Source organism: Dasypus novemcinctus, chromosome 3, assembly GCF_030445035.2.
Source record: "Dasypus novemcinctus isolate mDasNov1 chromosome 3, mDasNov1.1.hap2, whole genome shotgun sequence".
NCBI classification, from domain to species: Eukaryota; Metazoa; Chordata; class Mammalia; order Cingulata; family Dasypodidae; genus Dasypus; species Dasypus novemcinctus.
Window position 1 is genome coordinate 33,830,570 of NC_080675.1, and position 15,637 is coordinate 33,846,206.

Consider the following 15,637-nt stretch of genomic DNA (forward strand, 5'->3'; position numbering starts at 1 on the left):
AAATAAACACTTCCAAGAATGTCCACATTCAATTTGCCTTCCTCCATAAGTGGATTCATTCTCAAGATAGTACAGAGGTGCAAGATGAAAATTATTATACAAAGTACCATCACTCTCATTAAAAACAAACAAAAACCCAACTGAAAACATGTTAGAATTTATTTCTAGATCCAGTACCGGATCTTCAGTACTTTTAACTGAAGTTAACTGAAGTGGTTTATTAAATAAAACCATTCCTGGAATTCAGTGTCTTAACTTTCTGCCTTTAAAATTGGCTGAATTTATATGAAACATGTTTTTTGAGAAGCAAATGGTAGATCAGAATTTACTCCAGAAATCAATACCAAGTTTAATACCATATTAAACTAAATTCCATTTTCCCTTCTCTTTAGAAACCATAAAAGAAAAGTAGAAAATGGACTAATGCAAGTTTCAAAAAGTATTATCCCAGATCATATATTTCAGAAAGTCTCTGAAGATTATATGCTTAGCTAAAATATCTATCACTTTTACAATCATCTTGTCTACCTTTATCTTTGCCCCAAGAGATAATCACTATTTAGAGAACCAGAAAAGAGAAAAATGATCTTATAGTCTTACAGATTAATTTAAAAGCACAGATCTTAATACAGACAAAAGCTTATGTCAAAATAAGGTCTAAAAATCACTTGTGATTGATTATCCTCCTACATATTTAATTGCATTTAAATACTTATAAGTGCTTTATAGGTCTAGGGAAGAAGACAGTTGTATATTATTAAGATGTTCCACAGAAGGAAGAATAGTAGAAGAAGGTCTCAGTAAACACATATAATTGTCACATAGCATACACTCGGTTAACTTTACAACCCAACACCTAACCAAGAAATATCTTTTAATGTAGGACCTGGTCAACATAAACTGTTAACATTATCAGTTGGGCAAAAAGCATAGCCCATTTCAATTGTATGTAAAATGCACCCCTCCCAAGTAAAAAACACAGACAATGGCCTAGTAGTGAAACCACTAAATGATTCAAATTTATTCTACAAATTTAAGATATTTAAATGGTTATTTCTGTTTTGGAGTAACAGCATACCAGGAAGAGAAATGCAGAGATTGACAGTTATACTTCATATATTAGTAAGCCCAATCTTCTCAGAAAGTCCTTACCACATTTTCCTAGATTTTTATTAATATACTTTAATCAGTATCTTAAGGAGTTCTCTTTAAATGAGTAAAAAATTAACTGAAAAACTATTTTGTATTATCATCATGAAATAATGGAGGAAAATCCATTGGATACAAATGATTTTCTGCTTGACAGATAACCTCAAATTAAGCAACTCCAATTTTTTATTTAGACAATCACTTTAACCAGATTTACCTCGTAATCTGTCACTACACTACAGAGAACTTGAAGGAAAATTTAAATGGAATCTTACAAAGCAGACTCCTCAAAAACTACTAGGATTTTTATAGTTACCTATTCCCTACCCAGAAACTCTTTATTATACAAGGCAAATAATTTGCCTTTTAATTATTTCTGACTTTAACATTTATTATTATTATCCAAAATATGCATCATCAGGTTCAACTTTGGACCACAGTTAGTCTTTAAAAAATTAGAAATCTTATCAGCACCAACATTTCTTTGATTTATATAAAAAATGGATTTTAGAAGTGAAATTATTTCGTTACTAAATTTACCATATATTTCCATTTACTTTAAAAACTTACTCAAAAAACAGCATTGAAGGTAGGTTTTTTGTTTGCTTTTAATACTTTTTTCACTCTCTGTCACAACAGGTAACTACACTACAGTTAAGCCAGAAGCTAGCAAAATAGACTGGAGAATGTAAGGTAGGCCAAAAATCTTGGTTTTAAGCAGAGATTTTGGGAAATTTGCTCTTTTTACAGCAGAAAGATCTATTACCATTACCACGAGGTATCATTTATAAAAACAGGAAAAATGAAATACCCACCTAGCTTTGCCTCAGATGTGTCCATCTCCCATTTGCTTTTCGGAATGTAACCCTAAATTGTACACAGAGAGAAGCTCGAAGGGTTAGAAAGAGATACATACATGCATATCACTTTTGACTGGAAAAGCATTAAAACTGGGAATGGATTCAGTTTCCACTCACTAGTTATAAACATATCCTTAGGGAAAGCACAGTCTCATTATCTTTGAAGAAACTGAATTACCTAATTCACCAAACTTGACTGCCCAGATTTTAGAGTAGCCACTTCAGAATAGTATCATGAAGGCGCTTTGAGGCAGCTACAGCTCAGGACTCACAAATGTAGTCTGAACAACAGCTGTTTAGCAAATATAAGAATGTACAGGTAGTTACTGGACTCATAGAAATATGATTCAGAATAGTATAGGATTTATAATACTAGCTAGGTTATTTTCTAAATGCAATTGCTATTCTCAAATGATATCCCTGAAATCCAAAAAGTGTTCTGCAAAACAGTTACTTTATATTCCACTATTATTTTAAATACTCAAAAGAAAGGAGAAAACCTGGTATCGCTGAAACCAACTACAAAGTTCAACCTCATTTTTAAAAGACTCAATCCATTTACCAGTTAGATCTTAAAAAAATTAATTTGACTGACTCAACTTCAGAGCCACTTCTCTTTCATCAGGTGGAAACTAGGTTATTGTTTCTGATGTTTTTAAAAACTACGTTTCCTATTAAATGAAAAACCAGGTATCTCCACAGGCAACTTACATCTTATATTTTAAAAAATGACAGGATGGTCTTTTTTCAAACTCTCATAAGATTTTCAAATTTCCCATTGTATCTATTTAACTATGTAGTAATCCTTTCAAGTTATTTACTTAGCAAATGTATGCTTTTTCCTTGTAATTTATCATGGCTCCCCTTTTCCTTCATCTGAACTCTCTTCTATTGGTCCCTAATATACAGAAACTTTAATATTAGGACTTATTATATTGGACTGATTCATCAAAGGTGTCAGCATCTTCTTTTAAGACTCTCTATTGTTGGGAATGTTTAAGTTCATAGAACAGACTGACACACAAGTATGTTGGGAAGTATTTTGAAGACTTCATGACAATAGCTTCTGTGTGAGAGTTTACTAGAGTATCATCCTTCCAGGAAACCTACAGATTTTATACATTTCTAATCTTTAAGCCAGAACAAATAATTCAATTTCAACTTACTAGATAGCATTTCAGGTTTTAAATTATACCATCTTTTTCAATACATTTTTAGAAGAAACCAAGATAAAGCTTTGCTGAAGTGATGGTGCTAAAAGGTAAGTACCGATAAAATGTATATGAATTACATCTCAAAATTCATCTGAAAACATTAAGCATCACTAGAATAATATACTTATAAGCTGAATCATATCTACTAGGTTCATTGAAACACTAAAGAGGGCAAATATCATACCAATGATCCACCAAAAAGAAACTTAACCAAGAAAAGTTTGGATTTCACCCCGTTATTTTAATCAATGCAGAGTAGAAAATGCACTTTACCAAGAATTCCATTAAAATGGTCTGAATGACATGATACTTGCTTTTGACCCTTTGGTTAAAATTCTCCAAGAATCTTTTACTCTTGGAATAGACCCCAACAGTAGAAGATCTGGATTCTGCATCTTTGAATGGGTTAAGAGAAGTTTTATAACAAAAAGATAGGCAAAACAAGTATATTAATTTCCCCCTGCTGGAACCACCCTGATAAAAACTTTATCATCTTTCCACTGCTCATGTGAAATAGTAGGCCATTTGGAAATAGATAGTCCAGCAGGGTAGAGTTTTAAGGCTCCCTTGACATGTCTCTAACGTAAAAATACAGTATTAAAGAGTGTTTTACTTTTAAAAATAATAGGACATTCAATGAAAAGTCTGATGTTATGAACCATATCCTCAAGTGAAATCTCTACAAAAGGAAGACGGAGCTTCAGAAAGCTAAAATTTTATAGACTCTCACATGATCACTTTCTAGTACATACACTGCAAGTAGTTAAAGAGGTCATTAGCTATATTCCAGAACAGCATGGACCTTTAAGTGAATTTCCTGCCTACATTTTAGTTCATATATGTCAAAATACAACTTAATTAAGAAAAATGGAATTTATTAAAAACAAAAACAAAAACAAAAAACATACTGAGACTCAAATGCCATTAACTTTAAAGCTTATTTTTTAATCCACATTTGCAATCTAGGCATGTAGCGGTTAACACCACATCTATATAAACACACAGTTTTATCAAGAGCCCTCTATATCACATGGGTTTGATGAGACCAGTGTATACTTTAGGGGTTAGGAATTAAGAGATCTCACTTTGTACATTTTCAGAAGAGTATGAGAAGCAGCTTCAGCAAGGGCTGAGGTATTATATAAACTGAATACTTTAAGAAGCAACACTTGCAGGTCTCTGTACCTCATTAGCAAACACTGAAAAGTCAACATAACTCTATAGGTCGCGTATTCTTCAATGACAGGGCAAGGCAAACATCTCTACAAAAGTGTGATATAAAAAGCATATACAGTAGGTACAAGGGAACTTTGAACTCATCCTATGTAAACCTCTAATCAACCTGTGCAAAATCCATTGCCTACACAGTCAAATAATTTCCCCAACAATTAAAAGGATAAATGCAGAAGAACAAATCCAGCAGTAAGTGGGAACCCTCTGCCTTCTCAATTCAGTAACAGTTCTTCTGCATCAGTTGAAAGAAAGTCAATTCTGAGGTCTTGTAGCAAAGAAGAGACAATTATACATATGTTGGGTAAACTGCACCACATACCTACTGGAATGTAAGAATGTCCTTTCATATGTAATCAATTTTCTTGGTAAGGTAAATTCCCCTAAAACCACCCACCAAAAAAGACCAGAAACTTACAAGGGTAAGTTTCTCAGTACTCTTAAAATTTTCTTTCAACAACAGTACAGGGATCTTTTGGTTTGGGGAAAAATAAGAAGTATCCAAAAGTCTTCTTGAAGATGAGTAAGGAAATTTTTTATCATTAAGATGAATATTCAAAACAGTAATAATCTGACCACAGATCTGAATTTAAAACACATTCTTAAGATTTTTAATAAAGAGACACTTTGTTCAAAGTGGTTGTTCTGTCTCCTACCAGTTCGCTTTCCTCTTCCTCTGCATCTTTCTTTTCTTCTTTCTGTTCTTCAATATTTGCATCAAAATCTTCCATCTCTACCTACACCACCCCAAAAATTAAAAAAAAAAGAAAGACTGAGTTAACTTAAGAAAATATTGACTCCCTGAGATCTCCAGTGAGCACAGTTTCCAAAAGTAAGACAGCAGATTCACTGTCTTTTGAAAACCCTAAAGTTCGAAACAGAGGTAGTAAAAGAGAGAACAATACTTCTGCCTTTAGTTTTCTCGAGATATCTACCTTTATAACTCCCAATGGAATTCAGTATAATGGCTTTACTCTAAGTAGATGTTCTCCTGTTTTGAATGCCTATGGCTTACTAGGATTTCTTTTTAATACTTTTAAAAATTATTCTTTCAATTAAGTAAAATATTTAAATAATTCAAAATTCAAAACATGAGAAAGTATAGTGCACAGTAAGATGATAGTAGCTTAGAAAACTCAGAATGACAGCAATGGGAACAGAGAATACATGAATTAGAAAAGTACTGATAAGGTAAAATTGGCAAAACTTGTAGACTGACTAAATGGTAGTGGGGTAAGGTTACATACCAGAATAAGGGGGAATGAAGCATCAAGGATAACTCCAGACTGCTTGTTTCAGTAACCAAGTGACTGATTGGCAGTTAAGAGCTATTAAATTTGTGAATACTGAAAGAACAGGTTTGGATGAATTACATTTTAGATATACTGAGTTGGAGGTGTACTAAGGTAATACATGTTTTTCTGTAGAGAATTTAGAAAATAAAGGTAGAAAGAAGAATCACAAAATCACTCATGATTCCTCCACTCAGATATAATTATTGTTAAGAGACTGACATAATTTACTCCAGTCTTTACAATTTAATATTAAGGGCATATAAGTGGCAATTAAAATTACTAAAAAGATTATCAGTGTAGATTGTGCAGAATGAAAATAAGGTCAAGGAAAGAAATATTATCATGTAAATCATTGGTGGGAGTTTCTGGAGAACGGTGGGGGCAGAAGCCAAAAGGAAATGGTTGAAGAGTGGCAAGGAGGTAAAAAAAACAATGGCAACAATGACAACAATGTGAGGAGGTAGTCAAAGGATACAGAAGTACACAACTTATTAAAATACAAAATTTCTCCTTTCCATGATAAAGATAAGCTTCCACCAAATTAGTAATTGAAACAAGGAAGAATTACTGGTGGTGAATTTGTTGGGAATGGTATATTTAAACAGCCTCAAAGTATCTGTCAGCAGATTACTTGTTACACAGGAAAAGAGGTACCTTGATAATAGAAAAATCTGGGAGACACTACTGCAAGTGACCAATATTTAAACCACCAATAATGAGATAAACTGACACCATATGGCTCCTGATGTGATGCACTGAGGACACAATATTACTTAGGTAGTATTCCTGGTAATGTTCAACCTAAATCTAATCATGTAGAAACAACGTCAAACTTGAATTGAGGGGCATTCTATGAAACAAATGGCCTACACTTTTCAAACATTCTTTGCCTTTCATGACAATGAAAAGAGGCTGAGAAACTGTTTTAGATTAAAGGGTTATATCCTAGATTAAATAAAAATTTCTATAAAGCATATTGGAGACATTGGTGAAATCTGAATACGGACTGTTTATGAGAGAATTTAGGAAATTTAATTTTGGAAGTTTATATTACATAATATAGTATTATATCAATATTAAATTTCCTGAATTTGATAATTGACTTCTGGTTTTATAAGAGAACTTCCTTGTTCTTAGGAGATACCTGAAGTATCTACAGGTAAAAAAGTTATGAGATCTGCAACTTAACTCTCAAATGGTTCCACAATAATAATGCTAATAAGTAATCATCATCATCATCATAATGTATATGTACCTAGTACAGAGAAAAGGCAAAATATTAACAACTGGTGAATCTTGATGAAAGGTGTTCAAGTGTTCATTGTATTATTCATGCAACTTTTCTGTAAGTTTAAAATATTTGAGTCAAAAGGTGGAAAAAGTTACTTTTGCATTGCATTCAAATCAAAGGGCACTTACCTCTTCAATAGCAGCATCTTGCAGCAAAGAACGAATGTCCAGACGCATCATATGACGAGGTGCAGTTTCCCAGTGATCAGCCATCTATTGACAGATTCAAGAGGTCAAGTTGGGACCTCACATATATATTTTTAATGTAATATTATTACAAAGTCAATAAAAAATAAAAAAAATTATAAAAAAAAAAAAAAAAAAAAAAAGAGGTCAAGTTATCTCTAAAAATTACTCAAAGACCAAGTGAGCATCTAAGGCAAATTTAACTAATACTGTGAAGTCTAACAGACCAGTTCTAGGAACAGCTACACTGTATCTTTCACTTATATACTAAGGAAAAGGAATCTTTATTAAATAGGTAGAAAAGATATTCTGAAAGAAAATGGGATAAATGAGAATTTCTACACAAAATGGTGCTATGGACAAAATGAAGTTCAGGATACATCACTGTTCCATGTTTCTGAAAAATCACCTTGTTTATTTCTTTAAGCTTTCTTCCATGAATATTTCTCTTGCCACAAGTCTGGTTATCTGCACTCATTTCAGCCAAATACACCTGAGAAAGAATGAATGCAGATTAGGCAAACAAATAATAACACTTAAAGGACAACTCAAAGTGCTTTAAAGTTCTTTTAAGTTTATACCTCAAAACCCTTGGTTTTTGCAGCACTCCAAAACTGGTCAAAATGTCTAACTCTATCATTGATGGCATCTAGGATGATGAAGGGGAAAAATCCATCATCCAGAGTCTTTTTGAAGGTTTTGAACATGCTGGTGCGGTAGGTCTCCTCCATCTCAGCTTCATATTCATATTCCATTACCTAAAATCCCCCAAAAGAAATCCGGAGTTAGCAAAAGCAAAAAATGGTTAGCATTTGGATAGAGATGACTTCATAGTCTTTCTCTCATACTGAGTACTAACATCTGTGTTCAGAAAAAAGAAAGGTTTTTCTTATCTTCAAAAAAGTGACATCTCTCTTGCGATATGTTTTCCTTTAAATACCATTAACAAAAGAGGATGTAAACTGAGGGGACTATACCATACCTTCTTTTTCACTTTCTTTCCGGAATCTGGATCTTTCTCTTCTTTTTCCACTTCAGTGATGAAATAATCATCAAGACTTAGAACTCTGGGTGCAGGTCCTCCAAATTCTACCTCCTTATCCTAAGAATCATATAGTCAAGGAAGTTAAAGACAATTAACCTAAGTTGATTAATGAGCTAAATTAATGAATGGTTATATCAAACTTCCCTCTCCTGGCTAAATAAGATATAACCTTCTGAGGGTTTCAAATCAATCCAAGGCAAAAAAATATGTCTCTGTCAAACAAAAGTTTATAAAGGGCAGCATCTACTGCATGGGCCAACTAGAATGGACCATATGGGAGGCACCTATACTGGTATCACGCTGCTAAGAAGACAAGTGGCTAACAAAAGCAACTGCTTATTTGGCTTTCTCATACTCACTCGAATAAGTTTTGCAACATGTGTCTTTCCACTCCCAGGCAATCCTCTCATTATAACAACAATCTGAAACACAATGGACAAAAAAAGTCACTCAGAGGAATTTTTTTTTTTTTGCAACGAGATCTTATAGTTAATAATGCTCTATCAACTCTAGATGTATGAATTAAAATATCTAGCTGAAACCTCCAGGTGCCAGTTTATTCAAATAGAGTTTAATTATTTTGAAATATGAGACAAATTTAAGAATATATATAGTTGGAGGGCACTAGGAAAATAAGCCTAAAATATCAAATCTCCTATTTCTCTTTTTGTCCCACATACCATAAAACCAAAGCTACTTCTCCCCTCTTCAAAAGGCAATTGAGCTCCAATGACTTAATTTTTAAAATTTTCAACAACTTTTTTGCCAAGCAATTAAGATCTACCTTCTTAAAATATTCAATAGGGTAGGCAAATTATGAGATTTCAATTGTATGATGATTTGGAGATGATAAGATGCCTTGAATCTGATATTAGTACTATATTACAGAAAAGTAGGGGCTTTGTGTTCAGGATATTTAAAAGATCTCTTATCAAGCTTCTAATTTGTAAGAAATCTAGTTAACTTCATAGGACTCACTCTCTCAGGCCTACTCTCTCGGCCGGGTGGTTTCAGAATATCATCTACATTCTTAGATTCAGGCTTCTTCTCAACCCGTGGAGCTGGGGGTGGCTGGTGGCTTAGTGAAGGAGCTGGCAGAGGCATTCGTTCCTCAGGGTAAGTTCTTCGCTCTCCTGGAATTCCAACAGTTGAACAAAATTACTATTTATATAACAATTATTTAAAATTTTAACACTCTCCACTCATCCTAAGGTAATTTAATTCAGACCAAGTCTAATGATTTGGAGGCCACTTTTAACCCTATTTAGAAAAAGTTTAAGGTAATGTAAAGCTATTGAAATCAAGAAAATGAAAAGATTTCTATAGGATTTTAGGCCAACAAAAGAAGGTTCTGTAAAATACTGAATTTATCATTATCTATATTAAATGTAGTCATAAAGCAATAGCACATAGAACAATAATACATACTTTGCAGGATAATCCTAAATATGACTGATACAGACTGTTATACAAATTCTGCACTAAAGTTTTAAGAACAAGAGTTACTAAGGAAAGCTTGTTCCTATAAATAAGTATGACATTTCTAGTTTAAGTATAAATTATAGCAATGATAAACACAAAAGCAACCTAAATATCTGTAGCAGTTTGATATTGTTTATGAATTCCAAAAATAGATATTAGATTGTGTTTGTGAACTGGTCTGTCCCTTTGGGCATGAGATTGATTCAGAGGTTTTACTTTTACTTGATTAAATAATGATTAAGGCTTTTGATTGGGCCACATCAGTAGGACACTGAGTCTGTGCCCCCTTGGTGGGTGGCAACTCACAGAGGAAGCGCACAGCAGAGAAGGGCAGTGAGAGTTTTGAGCTGGAGCCCAGGAAGTAAACACAGGAGAGAGCAGAGCAGCTGAGCCCGTAGAGAAATGAGAGCCATGAGAGAGACAAGACTTATCCCAGCCTACAGCTGATTAGAAGAAGCTGGGACCATGGAACCTTAAGAGGAAGAGGAAGGCTGAACATCAGCATCCATCTTTCTCCAACCTGTGGCAATAGACTTTGGTAAGGGGAGTAACTTATGGTTTATGACCTGATAAATGTAAGCTTCTACCCCAAATAAATACCCTTTATAAAAGCCAATAGATTTCTGGTATGTTGCATCAGCACCCCTTTGGCTGACTAATACAATGTCCAACAAAGAGGGTTTTATATTCTGTCTATTCAATGAAACACCAAAGAACCATTAATATAACAGGTTTCTGTATGGAAAAAAGGTTATGGCACTACCATCAACTGGCTGGAACAAGCACAATACAGAACTTATTGATATTTTTATTATAAATTCATAAATGTGTCTATGAATAGAGAATGAGAGTAAATACATAAAATTATAATAGTTAAAGTATGGTGAGTGAGGGGATAGTGGTTTTTTTCCCCTCCAAAATTTCTTTTATAATATAAAAAAGCAATTTGTTTTATTAATTACATTGTATTTTTCAATGATAATGCTCCCATCTCTGAGAAATCTGTCAATGGATTTTACTCTGAAAGTTTAAATTCAAAGTTATGATGAAAAGCATCTGCCAATGTGTACATTCTCAATACACTTATCATTAAAAAGGCGCTGCTCTACCTCCAAACATGGACGGTCCTTCATAGGCTGTTCGGTCAGACTTCCGATCATAGGATGGCCTATCAAATCCTCCTCTTCTGGATGAGGAATGATCTTTTTTGTCTCGGTATGACTGAGTCCTAGGAGGTGTAACAGGAAGTAGAAATAAAAAATAAATGGAGGTCTCTGCTTTGCAATGCAACAATATTATTTGCCCAGTGTTCTCTATGAATACTGTACATAGACAGTACATTCTATCTTGATTTTGCTTTTCCACTTATATCTGCTATGTATACACACATGTAAAAAGCTCAGGAATTGCAAAAAGAAATCCTCACCTACAAATCAGTAAGTACTGCACCTCTATTGACAATACTACTTCCTTTCCCTTCTGGCCATTTCTATCTCCCATTTAATTCTCTGGAATTCAAGCTGGAAAAACTCAAGCTCACACTTTCCTGAAAACTGGTCCAAAACTGCTCTTCTGTCTACAAATTATATACACACATGGATGAAAGGAATATATCATATACTAAATTTCCATTAGGTACACTGACTTTTGCTGATCTTAAGTATATGGTAATTTGCACACCTAGCAGAGATATTTTTCATAGCATACCTATCATCTCGCGGTCGGCGTTCTCTGTCAAATCGGTCCCGGTCATAGTCAATAATGCCACGCTCTCGGTCTCGGTCCCTATGTGTATCCCGATCCCTTTTAAAATCTCGATGATCTGCTGTGACGTTACTTTGACGATCAAAATACTGCTCACGGTCTCTGTCTCTATCATAACGATCACGTTGGCCTGCATGCTCTACAAAAACAATTTGTACAATGTAAGAAGTCTATCCCTCTCTCTGAAATAAAAGTAGAAAAGTACAAATCTAACTTTATAAATTGCTGCCCTAAACTCAACTTAAGTATCTTTAGCACTATCAAAGAGAGATCCAGGTAATCTCACAAAATGAAAATCATGATAATTAGGTCCTAAAAGGTTAAAAATACTGATCTCTGGGAGGACTATTTACCTGTCTCAAATGTTGATCTGTCAGGTAATGGATCTGGGCGCAGAGTTATTCTTTCTCCATAGGGTATCTGCTCAACTTTATTAGTAGATAAATCTGATAAACAAAACCAAGGATAAAATGCTATTAGAAGTGAAGCTTAAAGAAACCAAAGCTGAAGTAAGAGTTCCTCTAGAATCCCAAATATGAGTTTACCACCATTACTCACCTCGGCCGTGACCATAGTCAACAGTCTGCTGCACTGGCGGTGGTTTGGACATTGGTGGCATACCCATAGGCAGTGGGCCAGGAGGGGGAATGGATGTGTGAACAGGTGGGGGTGGTAGCAATGGAACAGATGGAATTGTTGCAGTTTCTGACTTAAATTCTGAATTCAGTCCTTGATCATCATTTGTATCCCAGAGTCCATAGAAAGAATCTTCATCCCAGCGTTCCTGTTCCACAGCAGAGGTTTGTGACTTTATCACTGGAGGAGGTGGTGGAGGAGGAGGAGGAGGGGGTGGTGGCGGTGGTATTGGGACAGGTGGCCTAGTCACAGGAACAGACGATCTTGCCGGTGGAGCAGATGGTCTTACAATTGAACCTGGTGGCTTACCCATAGGAGGGGGTGGTCTATATGGCCCTGGAGGCTAGAGAACAGAGTAAATGACTTAGTGGAAAGCATATCATGATTTTTTCACAGATCAGTGGAAATTAAAATCTGATTTTTGAGCCATAAAAGAAAAAGTTGATGGGAAGCGGACTTGGCCCAGTGTTTAGGGCGTCCGTCTACCACATGGGAGGTCCGCGGTTCAAACCCCAGGCCTCCCTGACCCGTGTGGAGCTGGCCCACATGCAGTGCTGATGCATGCAGGGAGTGCTGTGCCAAGCAGGGGTGCCCCCCCGCGTAGGGGAGCCCCATGCGCAAGGAGTATACCCTGTAAGGAGAGCCGCCCAGCATGAAAGTAAGTGCAGCCTGCCCAGGAATGGCGCCGCACACACGGAGAGCTGACACAACAAAAAGAGACACAGATTCCCATGCTGCTGACAACAACAGAAGCAGACAAAGAAGAACATGCAGCAAACAGACACAGAGAACAGACAGCCGGGGGGGAAGAGAAGGGGAGAGAAATAAATAAATCTTTAAAAAAGAAAAATAAAAGAAAAAGTTTATAAATTGGGCTCATTTAAAATTCAAACCTTTTTGCTTCAAAAAACACCATTAATGGGAAGTGGATTTGGCTCAATGGATAGAACATCCGCCTACTATACGGGAAGTCCAAGGTTCAAATCCAGGGCCTCCTGACCCATGTGGTGAAGCTGGCCCACACACAGTGCTGATGCACGCAAGGAGTGCCGTGCCATACAGAAGTGTCCTCGCATAAGGGAGCCCAACGTACAAGAAGTATGCCCCATAAGTAGAGCCACCCTGCATGAAAAAAGTGCAGCCTGCCCAGGAGTGGGCTGCGCACATGGAGGGCTGACACAGCAAGATAACACAACAAAAAGAGACACAGATTTCTGGTGCCGCTGACAAGAATATAAGCAGACACAGAAGAACACACAATGAATGGACACAGAAAGCAGACAACTGGGGGGCAAGGGGGAATGGGAGAGAAATTAAAAAAAAAAAAACAACCAAAAAAACCCATTAAAATAAAGAAAAGACAAGTGACACAGAGGGGAAAATATTTGCAAGTAACATATCTGATATAGGACATGTACCTATACTTCTTAACAATTCAATAAGAAGACTACCCAATTTGAAAAATGGGCAAAGGACTGGAATAGACATATTACTAAATAAAATATATGAACAGCAAGCAAATGAGAAGTGTTCATCATTAGTCACTAGGGAAATGCAAATTAAAACCACAATGAGCCAATATTTCACATCAACGAGAATGGCTATAATTAACAGGACAGAAAATAACAAATGATGGCAAGGATGTAAGGAACAGGATCCCTCTTAGATTAGTAGGAATGAAAAATGGTACAACCTCTTTGGAAAAGAGTTTACCAATTTCTCAAATGGTCAAACATAAATTTAACGTACACCCTAGCAATTTCACTCCTAGGTATCTATTCAAGAGAAATAAAAACATGTCTACCCAAAGACTTACATGCAAAATATTCATAGTAGCATTATTTGTAATAGCCAAGAAGTGCAAACAACCCCAACGCCCCTCAACTGGTGAACAGATAAATAGAACACGGCATAGCTACACAATGGGATGTTATTCAGCAATAAAATTTATTGATTCATGTTAAAACATGGGTGAATCTTGAAAAAGTTTCGTTAAGTAAAAGAAACCAGACACAAAAGACCACATGTGTTACATGACTCCATTTATATGAAGTACCCAGAAAGATCCAGAAAGTAGATTAGTGCTTGTCTAGAGCTGGGATAAGAATAGGGATTAACAGTAAACTGCCATGATGGATCTTGCTGGGATGATAAAAATGTTTGAAAACAGGATTATGGTGATTGTGGCATAACACAGTAAATTTACTAAAAATAATTGAACTGTACACTTAAAATGGGTAAATCATTTGGCAAATAAATTAGACCTCAATTAAGTTGCAAAAAATTTTGAGGAAAAAATTGTCCTCTTCCCCAATATACCTACTTCTTTTTCTCCTTTCCCAAAACTTATTGAAACTGATTATACTAGCTACTTCTACCGTCTTTTGATTTTGTTACTTAATTCAATATATTGTTTTAGCCTCAAATGCGGTTATCAAGACAAATTATTAAAAATTAAGAGAGTAGCCACTTGGACACAAATGTCCCATGCCCATCCCAAACATACTGCTCTTTTGTGGTTGGGGTCCTGGCATTAGTATAAAGCCAAAACAAGGCAAAAAACCCTCCATATAGTAATACTGATATTCACCCACTGGTTATGAAACTCTGGTATATACTATCTTCCCACTTCAGAGACCTATCTCTTCTACAAAAATAGTGAATTTCAGTATAAGAAAATAAAACTCTAGACACTCTTCTCACTTCTACTCCTTTCAGTTGTTGGGCTGACAATAGCAGTGTGTGGAAAGGCTGATACCAACACAAAACATCAGCACTGGGAATCAAAACAAAGAAACCAAATGGAACTCTAAAAAGGAGTTTACATTTGTTTTCCCAAAGCTATTTCCAAATGTCAAGAGAAATGTATATTAAGGTGATGGTAGAACCTCTTGGCAGATAGGTTCTATCTACTCAAAAACTGAAGCCCCATTGTCAAATAAATTTTATTTCAATCTTTGCAGACCTGTTTTATTTATTTTTAAAAAGATTTATTTTATTTATTTCTCTCTCCTTCCCCACCTCCCCCCAGCCCCAGTTGTCTGTTCGCTGTGTCCATTTGCTGCATGTTCTTCTTTTTGTCCACTTTGGTTGTTGTCAGCGGCACGGGAATCTGTGTTTTCTTTTTTGTTGTTGTTGTTGCATCATCTTGCCACGTCAGCTCTCTGTGTGTGTGGTGCCATTCCTGGGCAGGCTGCACTTTCTTTCGCGCTGGGCGGCTCTCCTTACAGGGTGCACTCCTTGCGTGTGGGGCTCTCCTAAGCGGGGTGCACCCCTGTATGGAATGGCACTCCTTGTGCGCATCAGCACTGCACATGGGCCAGCTCCACACGGGTCAAGGAGGCCTGGGGTTTGAACCACGGACCTCCCATGTGGTAGATGGACGCCCTATCCACTGGGCCAAGTCCGCTTCCCTGCAGACCTGTTTTAAACACTCATTTCCCCTTTCCCTTAGTTCACTGTTTCTGGTTTGTTTTTGTCTCATTG

General features: G+C 35.9%; 1 protein-coding gene across 3 annotated transcripts in view; it reads right to left on the reverse strand.

Annotated features, from left to right (window-relative positions):
* The window catches only part of YLPM1 (YLP motif containing 1), a 78,469-nt gene that overhangs the window by 9,748 nt on the left and 53,084 nt on the right, over positions 1 to 15,637 (reverse strand). Inside the window, exons 7-18 of one of the 3 annotated variants that reach the window (XR_011648303.1) lie at positions 12,074 to 12,494; positions 11,869 to 11,961; positions 11,459 to 11,654; positions 10,861 to 10,979; positions 9,248 to 9,402; positions 8,629 to 8,691; positions 8,207 to 8,326; positions 7,806 to 7,982; positions 7,634 to 7,717; positions 7,168 to 7,251; positions 5,110 to 5,190; positions 1,965 to 4,721 (exon numbers count right to left, since the gene is read on the reverse strand). Coding sequence is in view for 1 of the 3 variants with exons in the window: in XM_004455161.5 (XP_004455218.2) it covers positions 1,965 to 2,016; positions 5,110 to 5,190; positions 7,168 to 7,251; positions 7,634 to 7,717; positions 7,806 to 7,982; positions 8,207 to 8,326; positions 8,629 to 8,691; positions 9,248 to 9,402; positions 10,861 to 10,979; positions 11,459 to 11,654; positions 11,869 to 11,961; positions 12,074 to 12,494 (1,645 nt within the window). In the remaining 2 variants the exon portion in view is untranslated. The remainder of the gene's footprint in view (positions 1 to 1,964; positions 4,722 to 5,109; positions 5,191 to 7,167; positions 7,252 to 7,633; positions 7,718 to 7,805; positions 7,983 to 8,206; positions 8,327 to 8,628; positions 8,692 to 9,247; positions 9,403 to 10,860; positions 10,980 to 11,458; positions 11,655 to 11,868; positions 11,962 to 12,073; positions 12,495 to 15,637) is intronic. The other 2 variants (XM_004455161.5, XR_011648304.1) reach the window with 2 other exon arrangements.